Source organism: Aspergillus viridinutans (genome assembly GCF_018404265.1).
Source record: "Aspergillus viridinutans IFM 47045 DNA, scaffold_11, whole genome shotgun sequence".
Taxonomy (NCBI): Eukaryota; Fungi; Ascomycota; class Eurotiomycetes; order Eurotiales; family Aspergillaceae; genus Aspergillus; species Aspergillus viridinutans.
Genome location: NW_025091227.1, coordinates 242,662 through 265,999, shown reverse-complemented (window position 1 = coordinate 265,999; position 23,338 = coordinate 242,662). Strand labels below are relative to the sequence as shown.

Here is a 23,338-nt window from a genome sequence, read left to right as displayed (position 1 = left end):
TAAAATTAGGAACCGTAGAGTAGTATTAGATGTGGGGAGGTCAGCAAGATTCTGGTGCGCGTATGGCTAGCCTTATGACTGAAACATCCTGTCGATTGTAGGCTCGGCTGTAGGAGTCGGAAGCCGCACTCGGGACGATCCATGTGATTGCCAAGTCGGTATACTTCGCTTAGGACGGTTGATCGGGAATTCGGGATCTGAAACACCATCCAGGCTGAAGTGGATTCTTTTAAGGAGATCATCGATTGCGAACAGGTGTTTCCCTCTGGATGTTGCTCGGATGCTATTTCTCCCCTTGGAGTCTGGGCCCCTAAATGAGGGAGCAACAGGCCACTTCATTCCCATGGCAGGCAATCAACAATACGCCTTCTTTAGTTGTTCATGTTTTCCCAGTAAGTCCAGTTTAGACTCCACTCTGGGCAGTTCCAAATTTTCAGACTTGGAACGCTATTGCCTAGGCGAGAATACTGTCTGGTTTCCTCGTAACCGACGACACAGATCCTGTGCGTAAATACCTATCTGGCTTGTGTCGAGTAGATGGTCCATGTCGCTGCGTTTTCCGTTAGCCTCATGGTCAGACGTAGAGATACTGTCTTGCGCGATGAGCAGGGTCTGCTGTAGGAGGGATCCTAGCTGCGACACCTACCTCAGGGATGCGACGGCGAGTGTAGCTGCCGTTTGATGCACGATATTCTCCACCCAGGCCAATGGCTGGATAGGATCTATCGCAGCAAAGCTAGCACCAGCTTTGAGAACGGAGAGCCCTGCCAAAATTGCGCATAACTAGCATCCCGGGTCACACTCCACATTCTGCTTGGAGACGTGACGCTGTCCAGTTCGTCATACATGAGTGTCCCGTCCCATCGGATGGTTCGAGCATGTCGACTGATGAGATCATCTAGAAAGCAGTCCTTCTCGTAGGTCTCTGGCTGCAGATACGAGGCGCTAGCTAAGAATTGAACGCAGTGATTGCTATAATATGTAGTAGAACAGTAAACCGGAGTAAGAGTGTATTGCAGTAGAATGACTTGCCTCTGCTACTAGTTTATTCGAAGGCCCATTTCTAACGTCCTGGCCTTGCTCTTATAGAGTAATCACAGTCCTCCCAGGCCGGTCATCAGTCTTTGTCCAGAGACCATTCAATTGATCTAGTCCTTCATTATTCAGCCGTGCTTTTATAAGGGACCCTGCTTTGGACAGAACACATGAATTGCTTGTTTGAAAGTTGGTAGAGATTGACCAGAATCCGAGGAAATGACCATCATATCACCGCTTCATATAACACAAATGGGTAATTAGGCATCTATAACCACATTGATGTGTAGTTTAGAAGTTCTATGTCCACGTCAGGAAAGATAAGACTGAGCTGAAAAACAAGGTTAGATGACTGCCAGCTGACTGTGCATATGTGACTGTGGGTTACTTACAATTATCCCGACGACAAATAATGTATCAATCGGTGTTGCACAGGTTCAAATCCTGATATCACCGAGATCCCTGGCCCAATGGGGAGTTTTGTGTAGCGAGATGAGCCACCTAGCTGCAGAGTTATCACACACACCACTGCAAGCCCCTCCGATGGGTTCCGGTATAATCCAATCATGTAAGTTGCCGATCGCTGGGAACTCATCTAGAACCTCGAGGCAATCATGTCGACGAGCACGAAGCTGATGTGAAATAAGTCCTTAATTGGGCCGGACTCTGGAGACGACTTGTTCTGGCCACTACGTCAACATGTCTACCAGTGTTACACATCTCCAAGAGATACAACTGGTAGACATGGCTCTGTCGAAGCGCCATGCATATTCCCCGCTCATGGCCATGGAGTTGAGAGGACGTATGTCTGTTGTCACAAAAAGAGCTGGGTCTGCCCTTCCTTTCGTTCCTTTGCATTTTCCCATCTAGTTTCGCTCGTCCTTCCATCCTCATATTACACAATATATGAAAAGTAACTCCTAGGAGGCGTTGCAATATTCCGTCCGTAATAATACTTTCCCTATATCGAATCGCAAATGGACAGCAAGATGACTGCTTCTCCTGCTGGCATATCTGCCTCGGACACATCCGCCGCCGCCGAGCAAACGGGTCAATCTGCACAGTCACAGGCTTCTATCCCTAAAGATATGGCTTATCATACACTCAGCAAGGCACTTCTCTTCCCAGATATGGATCAATACCAGCACTGGCATCATGTCGCGCCCATGCTCGCAAAGTTCCTCGTCGACGGGAAGTATAGCATTCATCAACAATACGAGTACCTGTGTCTCTTTGCCCAGCTCATTGTCCCAATGCTTGGTCCGTACCCGACACCGGGAAGAGACGTATACCGATGCACACTGGGTGGTAACATGACAGTCGAACTGAGTCAGAACTTCCAGAGATCAGGATCGACGGCGCGGATTGCCTTTGAGCCCGTGCGCTACCAATCGAGTGTCGGCCATGATCGATTCAACCGCACCTCGGTAAATGCGTTCTTCTCCCAGCTACAATTACTCGTCAGTAGCGTCAACATAGAACTGCATCACGCCCTCAGCGAGCATCTGACACTGACGGCCAGAGATGAGCGAAGCTTGAATGAGGAGCAGCTCACAAAGTACCTCACAAACTTTCAGGTGAAGACCCAGTATGTTGTGGCATTGGACCTGACCAAGACGGGCATCATTGTCAAGGAATACTTCTTTCCAGGTATCAAATGCGCAGCCACGGGGCAGACTGGATCCAGCGCATGCTTTGGAGCAATAAGGGCAGTCGACAAAGAAGGCCGCCTGGATAGTTCGTGTCAATTGGTCGAAGCTCATTTCCAACAAAGCAAAATCGACGCTGCTTTCCTTTCCTGCGACCTTGTTGACCCCGCGCATACTCGATTTAAGGTCTACATCGCCGACCCTCTCGTCACCCTCGCCAGAGCGGAAGAACACTGGACGATGGGCGGACGACTGACAGATGAGGACACCACAACTGGGTTTGGGATCATCCGTGAGCTCTGGACAGACCTCGGTATTATCCAAGGCACACTCAGTCCTTCGGGCATGCTGGACAAACCGTTCTTGCCTATTATGCTGAATTATGAGATGAAGGCTGGCCGTCTGCTTCCCACGCCCAAACTCTATATGCCACTCACAGGGATTCCAGAGACCAAGATAGCTCATACATTGACTGCCTTTTTCCAGCGTTATGACATGCCAGGACAAGCAGAGGTTTTCATGGAGAATTTGCAAGCATACTAGTGAGTTGACAGCTGGCTTCCATGCCACATCTCGTTTACCTTGCGGCAGCTGCTAACTGGGTTGCAGTCCGGGTAAGGATCTGGAAGAGGCAACGCGTTATCAAGCGTGGCTGTCCTTTGCATACACCAAGGAAAGAGGGCCGTATCTCTCTATATATTACTTTTGGCCTGAATGACCGTTGGGCAATTGGAGCAGGCAGTTTTCTACGTGAGACATGGTATCAGCAATCAATACTGGACTGAAACAGTCAATTATTGCACTTCATTTACGTTTGACCTGACAGAGATGCAGTATGCAGGAGTTACGGAGTGGCATATCATCCATCCCTTGTTATTTATTTCTACCCTTATACTTTACTTGTATGTTTGTTCTTATAACAAATGAAGCCCCCGACTGAGCGGTGAACTTTATCTAAATCTAAACTATCGGGGAATCCCGTGAACTAGAGAGGTACTTAAGGACTTAATATCTCGATGATTAGAAGAAACATCCAAAAGAACTAATCTAAGCATTAATACCTAGGTATCCGACCCCATCCTCACTAAGTGCTTCGCGTCGCCAATGACAGTGCCAGAAAAAGATAAAGGTTATCAGAGACAAATCTGGGAATGGCAATACAGCGAGAAACCAAGGACACAGAAAATGACATTTCATGCAAATATCCCAGCCACAGATCCAGATTAAAGAAGGGCAACAGCAGACAAAATATCGGCAGAGACACATAATACTCCAGAAAGAACCATGCCATGCGCAGAATCTCCTGTGAACTATACGTAGGGGTACCCAGATTGGATAGCAGCGGATGGAGACACTGTCATGCTTGCAGCGGCGTTGAGAATCACTTTATGTGAATGGGTTGGGGATGTCGAAGGGGTCACCGCAGTAGAGACCGGGCCCTTGCTCGTAGCTTTCCTGCAGCTGGATTGGTCCAATTCGCTGACGACGTATTCCCTTTGAATCCAGAGAGCTTCATCACGTCCGCTGCAGGTCTCATCACTATGGCATGTGTTCTTGTCATAACCAGCATAATTATAGAAAACTGCCTTCTTCTGTTGAAGAAGGTCTCCATCAATGTTAGCTTGTTGCGACACAACAGGATAGCCCATGTAAGCGATGATCGACGCGCTGCTGGCACAATCAGCGAACGCTTCATGGACGAAATAAGCGGTGGTGTGGTGGTCGCTATGGTCTCCGTCTCCGTAATCATGGACAAAGTCCTGGGTGTTGATGTGGTCGTATTTAAAATTATCGGCCAGCTGTCTCAGCACATTCACCAAGTCGCCCTTGGAGTATGAGGATCCGCCCCAGGATGTCAGAGAGGGTATGGTACCTTGCCACAGTTGCTGCAGGCTTCCGGATCCAAAGCCCTCTCCTCCGTTGTTCCCGTCCGGTAGCTGAAGAAAGACAAGTGAGATACTGGGATCGTTGTTCAATGTAAACAACGGGATGTTGAAGCCTGGGATGCCGGCGTCCGACTGTGTCCAGGCGTTGTCGTCACCACTCATTTGGGCGTATGCAGCTTTAGACCCTTCCTGCCGAGAGGTCCAGTAGTCTGCACCATTGCCCGCGTCTCCAGCGGTAAGGAAGATGGTGCGGACGCTCCGGCCAGACTGAATTTCATTGAGTAGTTTGGGGCTGAAGAAGAGCAGATCGTCGTCCTCATGTGCAACAATGTTGAGGGTTTGGGCGCCTGCAGTAGCTATGAGTGCTACGGGAAGAAGGAAGTGATGAAGCTTCATTCTGGTGAGAGAAAGCTGGTAATAGGATAGGGTGGGATAGGAAGAGAAAGAGCTGGTATGTGAGATTGAAGGAAATTTACGCGGTTGATAAGGAAGTTTCTTCTGTAGACGAATAGTAAACAAAACATATTTCCATTTACGTACTCTCTGGGAGGCTCGCTCGCCGTACTCGCCGCACAATGCTGCAAAACCTAAATGGCATTCTGTCAGGTACCTGTTTGTGGTTGGTAAACATGCCGCCTGCCCCTGGCAATCATCAGCTGTTCCACCTGGCTACTCCAGACGTTAATGATCAGGACTTTTACAGATATTGGTCAAAAACTCACTTTCGCACCCTGCCCAGTGGTACTGGCAAATCTCTTGTTGCAACAAGGGTACCAATACCTCCGCCGGCTCAACGGTGTCGGCCCTCTCAAACTGGACATAGACCCGTTCCAAATCGGCACAGTCCTTCGTATGACTACTTTGTCAAACTGGTGTCGATCCAGATCCCCTCTTGGTTAATCACGAGGCCCGTCAATCGTAAGGCTCGGTTCACTGAGGCCTGTTGATGCCTCAGTGGACCCATGCTATGTCCGATGTGTACTCTTTATATGGTGCCGGCTGGGAACCGTGCCTGGATGACTATTTAAGCTGTCGTAGTTTGGTCGTCCTATCCGTGGTGAAGGAGAAAGGAACGTGCTGTAATGGCCAGACGAGGGTAGTACTTGCCAAGGGCTATGTCGAGATGCAAGAGGTGCAGTACAATAGACACAGGACCTTGGCAGCTATCTCAGTCTCCAATGTCCAACGTACATCACTGATCTCCTCTCAATAACTACCAGTAGTGTGTCCAGTTAAATCGCCAGGAACTAAGGCTCTACTTCAAAATTTCCGCTAAAGAAATAGCAGGGAAAGTTACATTGCCTGATTAAATCAACATAGGTACTCTCAGTCCAGAAGGTGGCCACAAACTGAAGTGATCATGGCTGGGAAATATAGGCTGAATGTCTTACATAGTTACCTGTGCAGAAGGAACGTGAATCTAAACCTAATGTTGGCAAGCTACTATCTGAACTCCATATTTGGCCAGGGTCACTGCTAACGGTAGCCCTGGCGCCTCAGCAAGAATGTTGATGTAATAATAATTCCCGAGTCAGGGCTTTATTTTGCTAAATCTTTGCTACTACTGAATCCGGTGCATTATGTTGTCATCTTGGTCCCACTACTGAAACCACTGAATGCATCCTGCCTTAGTATTTCTGAAAACATTAGACCTCAGTCACTGCAAATCATGATATATTGGCCCTCATGTCAATTGAAAGGGTTCCTTGTCCTTTTGGCCCCTTACTTTCAAAATGATCCATACCCGCCCTTGTTCAGGATACACATTCCTCGTGGCGGCATTCATATTCGCCATCCTCATTCTCTGGAGAGAAGCTGTTTGGAAATTCAAAAGTCAGCTGCTCCTCCATTGCAGTGCCCCCACTACGATTGTCAATGCTACTGGTTCTGCGATTCCAAACCAAGTCCATTATGTGTACATCCTACGAGATGCTGACGCTGACTTTGCGTTCCAATTCAAACACTTCCTTTCTCTCTACTCCGTCTTGCAGCACTGGCACCCCGATACTATCTATCTCCACACCAATGCTAATCCAAAGCGCATCGAGAACGCCCGGGCAGGGAAGACAGGCAAGTGGAACCAGCTTGTATTCAACACTCCGAATCTGCGAATACACCATGTTGAACCGCCAACTGTTGCTGGAAACGGGAACCCCATTGATCAGATCGAGCACAAGTCCGACTTCATCCGCGTTTCTACCGTCTGCGAGTTCGGCGGCATCTACCTTGACTGGGATGCACACCCGATTCGCGATATTAAGGCCTTGAGGGAGAGCGGCTTCAATTCGGTCACTGGCCGCCAAGCCGGCGGCGAGATAATGAGCGGGACCTTCATGGCCAAGAAGGATGCTCTCTTGCTCCAGATGTGGAAAGCCGAGATGCACAAGGTTTACGATGGGGGTTGGACAACGCACAGCAATGCAGCCGTGACGCGCTTGGGCCAGCGTCTGGCGCGGTTGCCGGGAGAAGTCCTGATCATGGAGCAGGATGCATTTGGGCCTGGGAGCTGGACCACGTCTGAAAACATCTTGCTATACGGGATTCACAACGAGACAGAGTCCAATCTGGAGAACGCTACGGATTGCAAGTCATTGCCTTCTTACGAGGAAGGAGTTGCGGATCGATGGGACAGGCCGCAGGACTTTCCGTCATGGGAGCACGACTACTCACATACATACATATTACATGCGTTTAGTCCTGCTCGGAATGGAAATCCGGTCGAGGGCTTCGAGCATATCACGCCGAAATACGTCCTGGAACGGCAGAGTAATTTCGCACGGCTGCTATATCCCGTCACGAGGGATATGTGTCAGGCCGGCTTTGTGGAGATAAATGATCCATATGCTGGATAGGTGACATTGTTCATATGCTCCCAACCTGGCATAGGATTTTATGTGGTCGAATTGTACAAATTAGCGGAGCTCATCCTGTTATAGCTATTGTCCTGTTTCGTTGATGGAATTGTGCTGGAATCTACGGGCAATCGCTCAGAAACACAGCTACTGCGTAATTGAAATCCACTACTGTACAAACTGTACACGAAGGTTTGTCATGAAAGCATAAAGCAATTGTTCCAATAGACGCACAGGTGTCTATATTTGTATTACTACTAAAGCGGGCAAGCGTTGAGAGATGAAGGTGCAGGAGACCTATCGCCAGGTTCTGTTAAACTCAGACACGCCCAACACCAGACTATGTCCAACTGTGCTCATACGTCCATTCAGGTCACACGAGTGTCATAATCAAGTAATGCTTTGCTGACAGTAATGTGAATGCAGGGCCCTCCTAATCAGCCATCCACTTGTAGAACTGCCGCCTGGTTTTTGACAATGCTTGCAACAACGCCGAAAGCGGCATAATGGTCTAACAAAACCCGAAAAGAAACGGAAAAGGGAAAAAACCAGTGGCCGTGATGAACTAAAAATAGAGCAGAAGTTACGGCTGTGGAATGATATGGAGCAAGGGGCTCAACCAAAGGGGCATGTGGACGCTCAGGAATGCTTCGGTACGAGTTGTGGAATTCGGATTGAGACCTCCCAGAATTTCCCAACCAATTGCCTCGGATATTCTTTTTCAGTCTTTCTTTAGAGGGACAATAGCACTGTTCATCATCAAAAATGTGCAATCCTATGTTGTCCCTGCGACTTTACCCCTGTCCCTGTGAAGGTTTTGATGAACAGATATGGACGATTTCAACCCACATTGAAGCAAAATGGTTATCCAGAAGGTCTCTTCACCATGCTTATTGTTCCTTGCAAGGCCAATGTTGCATTGAATGGGAGGATAGCCAGAGGGAACCCGCTTGCGAAACCACCTAATTGACCAAACAAATCAGAGTAATAGGGTTCCTAAATAGGCGCATATACATTTCACAAGGACTTGCTCAGACTTACTAAAAGATCTGAGTCAAACCTATTCTTAGCTAGCTGGTATTGACCATGGCTGATGATATGCCTCAACAACTCTGTAGTAATGCCGCCGCACAAATAGCCTAACGTAACTGCTTGGTATGAAACGATCGAGGCATTCAAATGTCGGAATAATGGCCATCAACTAAGCCTAGGATTTCAGAGTACTTTGCTTCAAGAAGCCCAGACCCCTGCATCCATTAGTGGTCGTCGTTAGTTTCATTGAGCAGTATGAATACCGCAAAACAACCCATTCTCGGGCAGCTCGCAGGGAAATGAGTCATTTGACTGCTTCTTTCCATACATATCCGGTGCGAAAACAGAAATCCGAGGCACTGCGAACAACGATCGCCAAGGACTGTGACAGCAGCTGCTTTCGTCCCAAGTTCCCTCATGTGAACATGTCACTGTGGAGTAGTTGATTGAAGCACAGAATGGTAGGACCGAAGGCAGTATCGGTCCCACTTTGGCCTCTCCTCGCACGTTCATGGATAAGATCCAAAGAGATCACAGCCTGGGCAGATGTGTCACCGAACTACTGGCCTTTGCTTATGCTGTCGATTATCCCGTTCAGCAGTCACAGTTGACTCGAAATCTCCCTGCGTGAATTTGGCAACATGAACACCCGCCGGCGGCGTCTTACCATTACGAAGATTCTCCCCGGGGTTCTTATTTTCTATGCCAGCGTCTATTTCCTCTGGCCGGCAGTCAGTGCACGCTACAGAGATGCGAATTGGCCGTTCATCAGCCGCGACGTCCCGAGCGATGACATACTTTCGCATACTCAGAACGAGACTCTAGGCGTCAGGACCCTTTATATCCTATAGCACTTTCGTACTATCTAACCCAACTGGTCTATAGTTCGAACATATCTATGCGATCGGCTTGAAAGAACGGACGGACAAACGGGACTTCCTGACTTTAGCATCTCACGCTGCTGGTTTCAAGGTAGACTGGATTGACGGTGTGCGGCCGGACGACCTAGATCCCAGATCCCTACCTAATGTACGCGCTACCGTCCGCACTTACTTACTGATCTGCTAACGTTGAGACAAGGGAGTCAACGGAACTGATTTGAAGCCCACTGCCCTGGCCTGCTGGCGCGCACATATGAATGCATTGAGAATGTAATACAGCACACTCTCAGCAGATATACCCATTCCCCAGACCGTGACTAACAGAACGGGACTAAACAGGGTCCTTCAGAACTCCTACACGACCGCTCTTATCCTAGAAGACGACGCGGATTGGGACGTGGCCATTAAACGACAACTCCGCGAATTTGCCCGTGGGGTACGCCAGCTAAATGGCGAGGAAACCGCACCCAAAAAAGCCCCCTATGGCACAAACTGGGATATCCTCTGGATTGGAGGCTGCGCCTCGGGCCCCGGAGCCAACGAGTCGACCTTCTTCGCCATCCCAGACGACTCAACCGTCCCCAGCGTTGATAAGCGGGACGGCTGGGGCGGCCCACTGGATACGTGGAAAGAGCAGTATCCCAACCTGCCGGTTGAGTCGACGCGCTTCGTATATCGGGCCGAGATGGGCTGCTGTACGTACGGATATGCCGTCACAAGGGAAGGGGCCAAGAAAATCCTTGCCGCGCTTTCCGTGGATCGCCTTGACTGTGCTGTTGATAATGCCATGAGTGACCTGTGCGCCGGCACCAACGGCCGTCGGCAGCTGAAATGCTTCGCTGCGTTTCCTAATTTGATCGGCACGTATAGGCACGCTGGTCCGGCATCACGCGACTCTGATATCAATGGTGGTGATGATACCGCATTCCATGAGGCGGAAGCATGGAATATGGTCTACAGCACTCGGCTCAACATCCATCGGCTGGTGGCGGGCGAAAGGAAGGTATATTCGCAACACAAGAATAACAAAACAGGCGCCATAACGGAGTTGGATTTAGCGGATGTTTACTACCCAAGGGGGGTTTTGGTTGGCTAATCTGGACTTTATATATATGGAAGAATCTAGCATCTGTGTTGTTTGATTGTCATTCCCAGTGGTTTGAGCCCATATGGCTGTTCTCTCTTCCTTGTCGATAGTTTGAAACTGTGTGCCTAGTTCTACCCGTGGCTTGTGAATAGGAGCCAAAGTGAGGACATATGCTTTGAAGCGCTGCGTGTCGAGGATGGTTGTTGCGAGCCATTCAGGCCGCTGTGCAAGGTGCTCTCTAACCTAAGCACCTCCTCCTGGGTGTATAGCTTGGAACTCGAACTATGACTTCCTGTGCTCACTGGCTGCGGTTTATGTTCCCTTGAAAAGCATTCACTGAATGCAGGTGCCTCACACACATTGCTCATATAGTAACATGAGTGCTACGCTACTTTGAAAGTCAGTTATTTTAGGAGTAGTCTTGTTCTGTGATGGATTCATTTTGATTGTATTGCACATATTTAATATGATGTTTTAATACCTTGTTTAGGATAGGCATTCAAGAAAGTGACCACCACCTATTTGCAACGGTTTCGTCGGTCATATCAATTGCCGCATTCGGCAATCCGTCCATTACTCACAGTTCTTCAGCGGCCGCGAAGCGCTATACGCATGTATCTGATTATAAAGACACACAGATTAGCTTGTCTTCAATCTGGAAGCGTTCGATCAGGTAAGGTCACACATACAAGGTCATCCCTGTCAGGGCCATTAGAATACCGACGAGGCTTCCCCTCGAAATTGGTCGATCGCTCAGTGCCCATCCCAACCCGACAATGATACAAGTTTTCAAGTGTCCAATGACAGTGCTGCTGACAGGGCCAACCAAATCAATGACGATGAATTGTGATAGATTCACCAGACAAGCAAGCACACCGCTCTAGAAGACCGAGTTAGCCATTTTTAGCGCTGTGACAAGATAGTGCAATAGGAGGGCTCTGGGGGAGGAAGTATTACTATCATGATAGAGACATATAATGATGTCGAGAGACCTGCAGTTGCTGGCAATGTCTCTGCAAAAGGAACAACGCACACAAGTATGGCCGCGCTCATTGGAGCCTGGTTCAATAGGAGTTGAACGCTGCTGACTTCGAATTTCCGGTGATAGCGTCCAACGAATGCCGTATATAACGCACTGGCAACGACGCCGGTGAAGGCAAACACAGCGCCCGTTGACGATGCTGTGACTTTGCCGTCTGTCCTGGGTAGCGCGTCATAGTATGACACGGTCCCGACGCCGCCACACAGCACTATCAGGGGTATGATGGACGCCGTGGGAATCGTTGCGCGATACAGAAGATAATTCAAGAGCGCGGTAAGCGGCGTCAGAAGTAGTCGCACGAGTTGGTGGAAGATGACCGATGAATACGCCAGCGAGAGATTCTGCAGTATCACCTGGAGACACATGAGTACAGCCAAGTGCAGAGTCTGGTGGACTGGCACACGCTTCGCAGTGAAGACACCGCACCAAGGACGCGATGCCATCCATAGGGTGAACCCTGTTATGAAAAAGTGGTACGATGCAAAGGCGATCTGGCAGTTGCCGAATGACTCGTTGACGAAAATAGACTTGTTGGTGAATATCTTGCACGGGTCAGCAGATTTCAGGTTTTGTCAAGCTGTTGTGCTTACAATTGCGACGGTAGAGACAATGTTTACTATGGTCCATACCCCCAGGCGGGCTCTGGAGCTTCTTCGAGGTCTTGGTCAGTCTATGTGAAATTTGAAGGAGTATGAACATACCCGTCGTTGCCTCCCTGTTCCAAATTTTCTATAAGATTCCGTGGAGAGTTGAGCCACCAGCTGAATGGCCATAGCTTGGCCTTTTCACCATTGGTACGCACTTTTGCTGCCAGTGAGACAACCATTGTACTTAGGTTGCCATATACCGTCCCTTAACTGGGGAGAGACATTGGCTTTAACTTAGAGGGCATCTCCCCAGAAAATAACATGCTACTGTCTTTTGCTAAGGTGGTAGCCTACATGACAGTTGATTCCGAATGCGGACAAGGTCCAAGGACCCCCGTCGCCTACAACTCCATTTATCGTTTAATAGGCAACAATGCCTCTGTCAGATCGTTGTCAGCCCACTTTGCGAGGTTGCACTCCATCTCTAGGGTCTTCCGCATTTGGCAATCGCCCACCAACAACGAGGTCCATCTCTCCACTCTGCTCTCTGTGTCATTGTTCTCTGTTGCCGGAATGTGGATATCGCTTTGTGAGTTGGAAAATAACGTAGCAGTCTGCCCAGGGCAGGTCAATAGAGATGTATATAAGTGTGCCCCTGGCGAGAAGAGAATAATTCTATTGCGCACACAGTTGTCGACAATCATCCTGTATAATAATCCATGGAGCGCTATCGCTTCCATGGCAGTTCATGATTTTTATGGCGACCCTAAGTCGAACTGGCATCTGGTCCTCGATGTCCTATCATGGATATTCTGGTCCAATGCCACCATTCTACTGAATAAATGGATCATCAATTCCACAGACTTCCGTATGTTCAGCTCCTTCCGCATCCACCACCGTGCTCTGTTGAACTGACTTGTCTCAGATTACCGTGAGTATTTAGCAATTCCTTGTGCCTCTGGTCAGTTGCTGATTTTGTAGCTATCATCCTAACATGCTGGCATTCGGTTTTTGCTACCATTGTCACCCAAGTCCTTGCACGGACGACGAGATTGCTTGATGGCCGGAGGACTATACCCATGGATGCGCGGATGTACTGTCGGAAAATACTCCCAATTGGACTATTATATTGCGGGAGTCTAGTCTGCAGCAATGTGGTTTATCTCTATCTGAATATCTCCTTCATCCAGATGCTCAAGGTATTTTATTTTCTCTACCTTGGGGGTGACTTGCTAATTCTTGCATAGGCAGCCGGCCCTGTTGTCACACTTATCACGAGCTGGTCTTGGAAGGTCGCAAAACCCTCCATTGGAGCCTTTATCAACATCCTCATCATAACCCTGAGCGTTGGAATGGCCGTGTCGGGGGAGATCAGGTTCTCATGGTTGGGTTTTGCTTTCCAGTTCGCGAGTCTCATCTTCGACGCCAATCGCCTCGTCATGGTCCAGATTCTCCTGTCCGACAGTGGCCAGAAGATGGACCCGCTGGTCAGTCTTTACTATTTTGCGCCGGCGAGCGCTGTCATGACCGCGCTGGTGGCCTGGCAGACTGAATACGCTTCGTTCGAGCGGAGTTCGATCGCGCAGGCTGGGTGGACAGTTCTGACACTGAGTGCCGTGATGGGCTTCATGCTCAATGTCTCAATCTTCCTATTGGTGAGTTTATTTGACGAAGAAACGGACGATGTTCTCTGCTGACCCACACAGATCGGCAAAACGTCCGGCTTAGCGATGACGCTGATCAGCATTCCCAAGAATATTTTACTCATTGCCATCTCGGTTCTTCTCTGGCATAGCCCCATCAGCTCCCTGCAGATCCTGGGGTACAGCATCGCTCTGTGGAGTCTCCTTTTCTACTCTATCGGCTGGAACACTGTCAAAGCTCATATTGATGCTCTGAGGGTCTGGAGCTGGACGAGCGATGAAAATGAGGTCTTGTTGGCTGATAGGGTTTGATTATTATCACCAGTATATATGACTCCTAATTTTTGGATATTGCGCTCCTATGTTTATATTCCACAATAATAGAATGCCATATTTGAGATACTCATACTCGTGATACTAAGCATCACTCATCAAGATTTATAGACCGTAGGCGTAATAGTTTGCTTTGACCTGACCTGGTAATTGCTGTACTGGGCACAGAAGCCTTCTTTTATCTGTTCTTTCATGCCCGCTTTCTCTATTTTTCAAGTGCTTTATCCCAAGACTCACAACAAGGTCAGCGCGACAAGAATGGCAATCAACACAAAAGGCACCAGGACATAATGCTTGTAGGAGCCCAGTGGAGGACGACTCTGCTGTAGGACTTTCATCTGGACATCCGCCTGAGGGAAGAAGATCCCCTGGTCGTTGACGGCCATTCTGGATCTCCGTTCGGGATACTCTGGCCGACGCAGCAGATATCCAACTGGAACCCACAGGTTGCTGGCAGTGAGATAGCCAATATGCAGCATAGGAGGCCACGCCACCGTGGTGAGCAATTCCATGATCAATGATTTKGGAGCAGTCGTCGCGCCAGTGGCATAATGGCTGCTCGCGACCGCATAAAATGACAGCAGAAATGAGCTGAGAGTCGCAAGGTACAGGAAGACGCTGTAGACAAGCCCGTTATCCAGCAAGTCCTTGCGGACCTTCTTGTAGATCGGCAGTTCTGTGAAGCGGTTCCACGAATTCGCGCTACTCCCTGTGACAAAAGAGCCCTTTGGTTTGCTTGAGAAGCAGTGGAAGCGAATGATCGCGAATATATGGGCTGAATGTGTTAGTTTTGTTCGCAAAGTCCGGCTGGCAGATATGACCTACTACTTGCAAGCCAACTGTTCTCGAGATGGGCAAATGGACCAATGCGAAAGCCCGTGTGGGCGGATTGGATTAACCCATGTGTCCACATCAAGGCGACGTGCAAAACTGCCAAAACGACTTGGATCTGAACCAGCAAGGGCGATGCCGCGGGGATCAGACGCCCCGAAGTGCAGAGGACGGGAACTGCCGCGAAGCCTACCATGTATCCAACCAGCCCCAAGACGATGGACACTCCATTGAGGGCAATGCTCCATTGCAGATGCCGTGGAATGGCTTGGTTCGAGGACAACAACACGGATGGCTGTTGGGAGTGACCAATCTGCCATCGGTTTCTCTGCGCGATATGCCCATCCAGCGACGAGGGTACCAACCCCAACTGCAACGGTTCTAGCACCTGCATCGTCCGATACCCCAGGCCCTGCAACATGAGCGACAGCTGCCAATCCTCCGAAAAGGAAAATGTGGGATAGCCGCCCACATCGACGATCGCCTTCCGCCGAAAGACGGCCCCGGATCCTGCATCGATGGCGGCTCCCATCCGGTCGAGTTCGGAATTGTGGCATGTGTAAAAGTGCACACGAGACTGTTGCAGCGGGTCACCGTCGGGCAGGTTATAGTAGTATTGCCTTGTCGTGAGCAAAGCGGCCTGGGGATCTTTCAGCAGATGAGGCAGCGTGGCTCGCAGAAAATCGGAGGTGGGCATGCAGTCGGCATCCAGAACAGCGCAAAACTCGGGCTGCACCTCGTTCTGCAGCGAGAAGAGCGCATAGTTGAGGTTTCCGGCTTTGGCGAACACGCGGCCGGAGTGCTGTCCGCGCGTGTGGTACGACAGGTGAGGCCATTGGGAGCGTAGTTCTGCGACGGCATCGCGCAGTGCAGGAGAGGCCCCATCATCCAACAGAAGCACTCGAAAATGAGTGACGGGATAGTCCATAGTGCAGGCGGCGCGGACCGTGTCCAAAACCACATCCGTCGGCTCTCCACAGCAGGGAACCAGGACGTCGACCTGAGGCAGATGGTCGCTGCCATGGAGTCGCAGCCGGTCCCGGGGACGGCTTTGTGACGACCTGCCTGCTGCTACCGTGAGGAGCTGATCATTCCGAGGCATACCTGGCTGGAGTTAGTTGCCGTCAAGGAAGCACGCAGCGCGAGAATTTGTCGATGACTTACGGGCAAAAATATGCTCGACAAGAAGCATCAGCCATATCTGCCATGTCTGCTGGGGTGCCGTGATGACCAGGAACAAGCGCACGAGAAAGTAGAGGTGAAAAGCCCAGATGGCTGCCTTGCTTACGAGATAGAGGGCCGTCCTGTACTTCAAACTGAACCGAATGCGGTCGTCTGGTGGAAGCTCCCGGATGTCATACTCGTATTTTGACAGCATTGCAGTAATTGCAGTAATTGGCTGGGCTATTTTCGTGGATCAGGGGTACTTCCAATCGGCTTGTTGTTGCTGTTCCCAAAATGGAACCAATTCTGCACTCTAAAGCTCCCTCATGATGGACGAAATTGGACAGCTCCGGTTAAGACGATGGGCTCTACAGAAGTCTAAAGTCGAATTATTTATCTTCTCGGTAGACATCTTCGCTGGCCGTGTTCCCCTGAAGGCGCGAGTCGGTGAGGGCGTGGCTTTTGTCTAGATGCCATCGCGCCGGTCCATTGGCTGCCCGCGGATAGTCTCGGTCCACTAATTGCCTAATCGGGGTATTTGAGGTTCTACGAGATGCGCCGACAGTCGACGACGCTTTTTCTTCTTTGGTCGTTTGCAATATGTTTGGCAAGATGTTCATTCCTGTCATGGTCTAGATACTCTATTCAGATCAATCCATGTCTCCAGAATGGATACAATGAACAGATTGACAGATTGACAGAATGACAGCCGAAGTTCGGAAGTTGCCGGATCCTCGTGGTCCGGCAATAGCACGGCCATCTGGCGGCCAATCTCGGCCATATTATTCATAGGATGTGGGACTATGATCACAAGTCGATTCAAGAGTGGTCTCTGGGCTTTATACAAAGGACAATTGCGAGATACATGATTCGGAAGTTGCACCCACTGTCGGCAACATATATTTCCCGTACCTGGGAATACTGACTAAAGCCCCTTTACTAAGTATACGTGTTGAACGTATTTTCTACTGGTTACTGAATGCAAGGATTAGGAATTTCAATCTGCATGATAGTCAGGTACAGGCAGTCAGGTACAGGCCATCTAGACGCTTGTGTTGGGGTTTGAAGAAAGATTCCGGTATATGGCCCGGGAACATGCCCTGGTTTAACTTCAGCCTTTGTATCAAGCCTCGACACCAATGTAACTCTCCCCGGCTTTTACTTATTGGGGGCCAACAACCCTGGCCGATTCTGAAGCACCGGTAGTTCCTAGTCGGCTTTTATGCATCGTTTCTTCCTTAGTGCCGGAGCCGTATATTATCTGCAGCGACAACGGGCGTATCAGAGTCATCCGGCTTGTCCGCGCGGAGATTACAGCGTCGCAATGGACGAACCTTACCACATCCATCCTCCTCTCCGACGGGAGCCAGTCGGGGCAAGATCTAGCTCGGTATATCTTGTTTGGCATATTGGTCAGAGTCATTAGGCCAAGTCACGCCCAGTGCACGTTGCATGAGCTTAATCAATCAACAGCCATCACAGTTACATCGTCTTCGCCGATCGCCCTCTCTGTCGATTCAGGCTCGGCCCATTCTATGGCATCCCTATGGATCTCCCTTGAATGGTTCTTTCACGGGGACTTGTGCGTGTTTAGAGCGTTTCAGCCATGCTTCCCTCCAGCAGTTTCAACGCCAGTTGCAACGCTGAACGGACATTATCCTACTCCATGAAGTTACCATCGCATGCAGACGACGAAGATGGTGTATCGAGGATGTTGCTCGGATGTATGTCGCGTGAGAGCGCTGGTGGATAGTCACAGGAGATGGCATGGGTTGGAAATGGGATATAAAACAGGCGTCTCTTCGCAGCTCTTTCTCACGATCAGTCCAACGCACACACAGTCCTTTCGCTCTCAGGGTTCTTGACGAATCTGTCCTTTCTCTTCTTGTCATTCTCTATCTCGTTCACTTTCGGTCACTCCTTGTATCCCGGGTTCTCACCCCATCGACTTCATTACCATGCATTTTACCAAGGTGCTCAGTGCCTTCAGCCTGATGGCTGCTACCGTCTCTGCCATGCCCCATCGGCTGTCCTCGCGCGCGTCCGGTACCCAGAACGTTGTGTACTGGGGCCAGAACGGCGGCGGCACTGTCGAGAACAACGATCTGGCGTCCTACTGCACGTCGTCCTCCGGCATCGATATCATTGTCCTGGCCTTCCTGTATGAGTACGGAAATGGCAACACCATCGCCTCCGGTACCATCGGCCAGTCCTGCTACATTTCTCCCTCTGGGCAGCCGCAGAACTGCGACGCTCTAGCCTCTGCCATCAAGACCTGCCAATCCAACGGCGTCAAGGTCATCCTGTCCCTCGGAGGTGCCGTCGGCGCGTATTCCCTCTCCTCCCAGGCCGAGGCGGAGACAATCGGCCAAAACCTTTGGGAGGCCTATGGCAATACCCAGGGCAGTGGAAGCGTGCCTCGACCCTTTGGAAGCACCTTTGTCAACGGCTGGGACTTTGACATTGAAAGCTACGCTGGAAACGACTACTACCAGTACCTGATCAACAAGCTGCGCTCCAACTTTGTCTCGGATCCTTCCAACACGTACTACATCACCGGTGCGCCGCAATGTCCCATTCCGGAGCCCAACATGCAGGTCATTGTCACCAAGGCGCAGTTCGACTACCTCTGGGTGCAGTTCTACAACAACCCCGGCTGCTCCGTCAATGGCGCCATCAACTACGCCCAATGGGTCTCCAACCTGGCCAACACCCCCTCGGCCAACGCGAAGATCTTCATTGGCGTCCCTGCATCGCCGCTGGGTGCGACGGGAACGTCCAGTGGTGCTCAGTACTATCTCCAGCCCAGCGCTCTGGCTTCGCTTGTGGCTGAGTACAAGAACAATGCGGCTTTTGGGGGTGTCATGATGTGGTCCGCCGGATTCTCGGACTCCAACGTCAACAACGGTTGCACTTATGCCCAGGAGGCGAAGCGCATCCTGACTACCGGGTCTACTTGTTAATCACAATCAGCTGAATTCTCAGCATTGTGGACACTCTTTACTTCTTCTGTCGTTACTTCGCCTGTCTTTCGTTATCCTGTGTGTCTGTTAGCTGGCCGGGCCATCACCAGCAAATGTCATGTTGTGACTTTGTAAATATTGATTGTGATTTCTTGAATATTTGAAGTTTTCATGCGTCCTCAAGTCCAATACACGTAAAACACGCTTTTCATCCGGTATAGAAATGTTGGCTAGTTCAGCCCCTCAACTCTCGCTGGGATTAAATCCGTGACGGGGATGTTACCTAAAGCGGTCCTTGTATCTCTGTTCATCCCCGGGGGTTATCAGACTGTTCCTCTGGTGCGGCTTGACGTTCGTCCAGATGGATATTGTGCAGAAAGAACATAACAAGGAACATGTGGCCAATGCGCCGATCCAGCACTGGTCAGGAATCGCTGAGCCTCAGTAGCTACGGCCAGTTGCCTTTCGTACGGCAGTTCCCAGGGCATACTTCTGAGCGACAGCAATCGAGCTGAATGGCCTGTCGGGTCAGGACAGCCTGAACAGACACTTGGGACGCAGTTTGGTAGACCCGCGATCGATACCAATAACTTGGCCGACAAACGACGCTCTATTGTCGATCTTCCCATCGCCCATATTGACCAGATACAAGAGGACCCCCATGCCGAGGACACAGAAAGGCACACCGTCAGAGCTCTAATCATCGGACCGACTATCTGTTGCAGAATCCTGTGTTCAGTCCGCGACGAGCATAGACTCCAACCCCTTTATACAGCACTACAGCCTCCCGATGGACCGTAAGGGGGGAGTGAGACCAATTATCTTAAGGGACGACATCCTGGGATTGAGTTTTCCCAACACGGGCAATACTCCGAAGATGCACCTGCACTCTCATTGACCTGACGATGATGGAGGCTGGGCAGCATGGTTCAGTCCAGAGACCACCAATTGCTATGAAATACTGGACAACAGTGAATCGTTCATTGCTGACAGCGTTACATCGCGGTGGTGATGGTTGAGGCATCTCCGCATCTGGTTGCGTGTCCAGCAAATCGCGTCACTTGGCATGCAGAAATACGAGCAGTCCAATATACATCCGTGAAATTATCTCAAATGCGCGGGTGACCTCCTTCCTGTTTGAACTCGCAGAATGAGCTGATATCGTTTAAGATCAAGATATATAAAGGAGAGTATCTCCGCTCTGGAGTATCCATTCAACAACTCACTCCATCCTCCCAACGTCTAAAACATTCCACGCCTGCGCAGGAATCCCTATCCACGATGAAGTTCCTTGCAATTGCTTCTCTCCTGGCCTCGGCCAGCGCCACCATCGTCTATCCCTACACCAGCGCCTCCTGCGGGGGTGATTACGTCGGCAAGATCACCTCCTGCGGCTGTACCAATATGAGCCGCAACTACAAGATCAAAGGGGTCAAACTCGACTTCCAAAAGGCCACGGCCAGCTTCTACGAGGGCAGAGATTGCAAAGGTGTGCGTATCTCCAAGGCCTCGGACCAGAGTTGCGTCAAGCTTCCCGTCGATTGGGAATCCTTTGGTTCTGTGAGCATTCACGGGGGGACTTGCTGATCGCTGTCGCACATGCTCAGAGCTTTGCGTCTGGACATACGAGTGCGGAATATGGGCAGACTATCAAACACATCGTTGATTGAGCTAGCCAGGGCAGTTGAAGAATGCATGTTTCATCTATGCTCAAGTCTCTGGGACAGCCTATTTACAGATTCTTCAAGGCTTGCAATATATAATTCATGTGTTCTATTCATATCCATGCGCCATCTATCTCGTACCATTCAAATGAACCGTCTAGGTGGCGTTGTTCTTGCAAGTCCAGCTTGCATTGGATGAACTGTCATGAATCGATTTACCCGAGACGTAGAGACCCATGCCACACTAGTCTCTGTTAGTTGCTTCCTGGGAAGGACAGGACTGGTGAACTTACCAGGGCACAAGCGAACGCCAGGATGAGGATATTGACAATGGTCAAACAGATCTTGGAGCGAGTTGAGAACCACCGGCCCTTGTTCATCACGAGCCAAAAGATGGCGGGTAACCCGTCTATCCAAGTTAGTAATTACCCAAACTGTCAGAGTATTGGTGACTTACAGCTGAACCAACTTCCAAACAAGGAACTCTGTAGTCTCGTTAGTAATAGCCAAAGGGAAGTTGATAGTGAATGGACATACAATCAAACTTAGCAGCTCGTTGAACACAGGAATCGACTCTGCAATCACCCAGGCCACGACCCAGACGCTCAACCCAATGGCCACCCATGACCCGATAGCCAGGAAACTGTTCTGGTGCAGATGGGCGGATCCTCGGAAAATGCGCACGTAGATATACTTGCACGCGACATGGCCAAACACGACACCGGCAATCACCACGGTGGGAATCGCCAGGCCATAGGCAACCTTTTTCATCACAGGTCCGGCGGACGACAGAGCGGGAGATGCCACGTCGGGGCCAGCGTAGCGGTAGATGACCATCGCCGTCACAATGTACAAGCTGGTGTCCACCACCTGAAGCATCGTCAGGGACTTGGGGAAGTCCCGGGGGTCATGCATTTCCGAGATGAACCCGAAGAAGGCGACATGGGCAACTAGCGGAATTAGCCACTGGAGAGGATGAAGTGAAGTCAGAGGCCATACTGTAAGCGAAGATGATGTTGGTTACGGCAAGGAACGCCTTCTGGAAAGAAACCTCGGTGGTCGCATCCACTTGGATATCGTCTGGGGCTTGCACTCCGATCGCGATCATGGTCACCGTGGTAGCTGTCACAATACTGATGCAGGCTGATATATCGTCAGTCGGCTCTGCGGATCAATGGACGAGGGGGAATGCATACACGCCATAGACATCCAATACACTTTGCCCATCGTGCGCGGCAGGGCTCCGATGCAACTCACCACCAATCCAACCACCCCAAAGACAATGGTACAGGTTCCGTGGTTGGTAATGGTGTTGAAGAGCACGGTGAAGGTGAGGATATGGCTGGCCATCAGGAAGATCAAAAACAGGAGCTGACCGATGCCGAATAACTCGCGTCCAAAGCGGCCCATCAGCAGCTCTCCCGCGTCTCCCATGCTATGAATCTGAGGGAACCGGAGTTTGAACTGTCCCATAATGTAGCCGGTATACCACGAGATTGCGGACAATCCGAGAAGCAGAATCACCGATCTGTGTAGCCGTGGTTAGGATGATCATAAAGGCGAGGTTGTTCATGATACACTTACGGGACGATCCCCAGCGTCGCCACGGCTGATGGCAGAGACAGAATCCCGAGGGAAATATTCTCAGCAACCATCACTATTTCTTGTTAGAGCTCCATGGTGGAAATTGGAATATAGGATATACGCTGGAGCCTTACATGTTCCACATTGCCTGCAACCAGGTTAGCTGAGGAAACGGACAAGGAGGGAACGAAGAACGAAGCTTACCACCACGACATGACACGATATTTGACCTCTCCGCATTCTTCATTTCCAAAGGGATCATTTGCCGGCGTCCCATCAGCGTATTCTTTCTTTTCGATAGTGGCATCGTCAGCGGTTGGGTCGTTAACGACGGCAGGGGCCTCGAGATCCCTTGAGACGGTCATGGCGATACTCTGTAGACGACAACAAGAAATCCAAGGGAAACCAAAGTCCAGAATGAAGGAGTATCTGGAGAAGTGAAACGGGGATGAGCCAGATCTTCTAGAAGAAATGCAGGCTAACCGAGGGTTCCTCTTTTCTGGCAATCTTCGGTAGGGTTGATGAGTCTCGGGTTTACTCCATACGTGAGATGTCTACGGAGTTATCTCTGGTTGAGGTTGATATCTGTCAGTCATGGACATTACGTATGAAAAGTCCGATGCTAGCCATCTGCACACACTGAAAAATTTGTGTGCGAGAGAAGGAAATTGCTGAGCTGATCCTCCTGTGCTCCACTGCGCAGTGGAGCATCATCATCGTCCATGGATGATATTGCCGCCTCGGATTGGCCAGCAAACGGTCACAACGAGGTTTCGACATCATCTTTTGCCTCTGGCCATCTGTTGATCTGGCATTTCTGGAACATGTTCTCGGGGCCTCCGCATCCACGAAGGCCATTGAGGGATTTTGATCGCGTAACAAGTACTACTCCAGATTCCTGGGGCAAGACATCATGAACCGGTTAGAAGTTGCACAAGGAGTGAAACCTGGCATGATATCTGGAGTACTCCATGGAGTTACGAACACCCCGCATAGAGAAGAAGCATCTACTGGGGATATCCACGGGGTATACTGAATGGCATATTTGACGATGATCCGACAGAATATCTCGGTATCTCTGCCACTGGCGTAGACTTGACTATCG

At 50.2% G+C, this 23,338-nt stretch overlaps 9 protein-coding genes across 9 annotated transcripts; 6 read left to right on the top strand and 3 right to left on the bottom strand.

The window, feature by feature from the left end:
- Positions 1–2,012: 2,012 nt before the first annotated feature.
- Positions 2,013–3,402, top strand: cdpNPT (putative dimethylallyl tryptophan synthase; the record flags this gene model as incomplete). The annotated part of the gene is made up of 2 exons (XM_043273850.1): positions 2,013–3,226; positions 3,294–3,402. The coding sequence occupies 2 exons, from the start codon at positions 2,013–2,015 to the stop codon at positions 3,400–3,402; spliced, it is 1,323 nt and encodes a 440-aa protein (XP_043129785.1).
- Positions 3,403–3,994: 592 nt separating this feature from the next.
- Aspvir_002248 (uncharacterized protein) lies at positions 3,995–4,966 on the bottom strand (the record flags this gene model as incomplete). The annotated part of the gene is made up of 1 exon (XM_043273849.1): positions 3,995–4,966. One exon carries the CDS (start codon positions 4,964–4,966, stop codon positions 3,995–3,997), a length of 972 nt encoding a protein of 323 aa, XP_043129784.1.
- Positions 4,967–6,303: 1,337 nt separating this feature from the next.
- Positions 6,304–7,422, top strand: Aspvir_002247 (putative glycosyl transferase; the record flags this gene model as incomplete). The annotated part of the gene is made up of 1 exon (XM_043273848.1): positions 6,304–7,422. One exon carries the CDS (start codon positions 6,304–6,306, stop codon positions 7,420–7,422), a length of 1,119 nt encoding a protein of 372 aa, XP_043129783.1.
- Positions 7,423–9,095: 1,673 nt separating this feature from the next.
- Aspvir_002246 (putative LPS glycosyltransferase) lies at positions 9,096–10,431 on the top strand (the record flags this gene model as incomplete). The annotated part of the gene is made up of 4 exons (XM_043273847.1): positions 9,096–9,281; positions 9,340–9,483; positions 9,535–9,605; positions 9,675–10,431. 4 exons carry the CDS (start codon positions 9,096–9,098, stop codon positions 10,429–10,431), a joined length of 1,158 nt encoding a protein of 385 aa, XP_043129782.1.
- Positions 10,432–12,789: 2,358 nt separating this feature from the next.
- Positions 12,790–14,006, top strand: Aspvir_002245 (uncharacterized protein; the record flags this gene model as incomplete). Its single annotated transcript, XM_043273846.1, has 4 exons — positions 12,790–12,919; positions 13,033–13,250; positions 13,299–13,706; positions 13,758–14,006. 4 exons carry the CDS (start codon positions 12,790–12,792, stop codon positions 14,004–14,006), a joined length of 1,005 nt encoding a protein of 334 aa, XP_043129781.1.
- A 254-nt stretch (positions 14,007–14,260) lies between these two features.
- Aspvir_002244 (glycosyltransferase family 2 protein) lies at positions 14,261–16,236 on the bottom strand (the record flags this gene model as incomplete). Its single annotated transcript, XM_043273845.1, has 3 exons — positions 14,261–14,802; positions 14,853–15,962; positions 16,023–16,236. 3 exons carry the CDS (start codon positions 16,234–16,236, stop codon positions 14,261–14,263), a joined length of 1,866 nt encoding a protein of 621 aa, XP_043129780.1.
- Positions 16,237–17,980: 1,744 nt separating this feature from the next.
- Positions 17,981–18,985, top strand: Aspvir_002243 (glycoside hydrolase family 18 protein; the record flags this gene model as incomplete). The annotated part of the gene is made up of 1 exon (XM_043273844.1): positions 17,981–18,985. The coding sequence occupies one exon, from the start codon at positions 17,981–17,983 to the stop codon at positions 18,983–18,985; it is 1,005 nt and encodes a 334-aa protein (XP_043129779.1).
- Positions 18,986–20,266: 1,281 nt separating this feature from the next.
- On the top strand, positions 20,267–20,572 carry Aspvir_002242 (putative secreted antimicrobial peptide; the record flags this gene model as incomplete). The annotated part of the gene is made up of 1 exon (XM_043273843.1): positions 20,267–20,572. One exon carries the CDS (start codon positions 20,267–20,269, stop codon positions 20,570–20,572), a length of 306 nt encoding a protein of 101 aa, XP_043129778.1.
- Positions 20,573–20,806: 234 nt separating this feature from the next.
- Aspvir_002241 (putative amino acid transporter) lies at positions 20,807–22,598 on the bottom strand (the record flags this gene model as incomplete). The annotated part of the gene is made up of 9 exons (XM_043273842.1): positions 20,807–20,893; positions 20,943–21,058; positions 21,107–21,134; positions 21,187–21,599; positions 21,649–21,792; positions 21,846–22,177; positions 22,234–22,306; positions 22,368–22,381; positions 22,438–22,598. 9 exons carry the CDS (start codon positions 22,596–22,598, stop codon positions 20,807–20,809), a joined length of 1,368 nt encoding a protein of 455 aa, XP_043129777.1.
- Between the last annotated feature and the right edge of the window lie 740 nt (positions 22,599–23,338).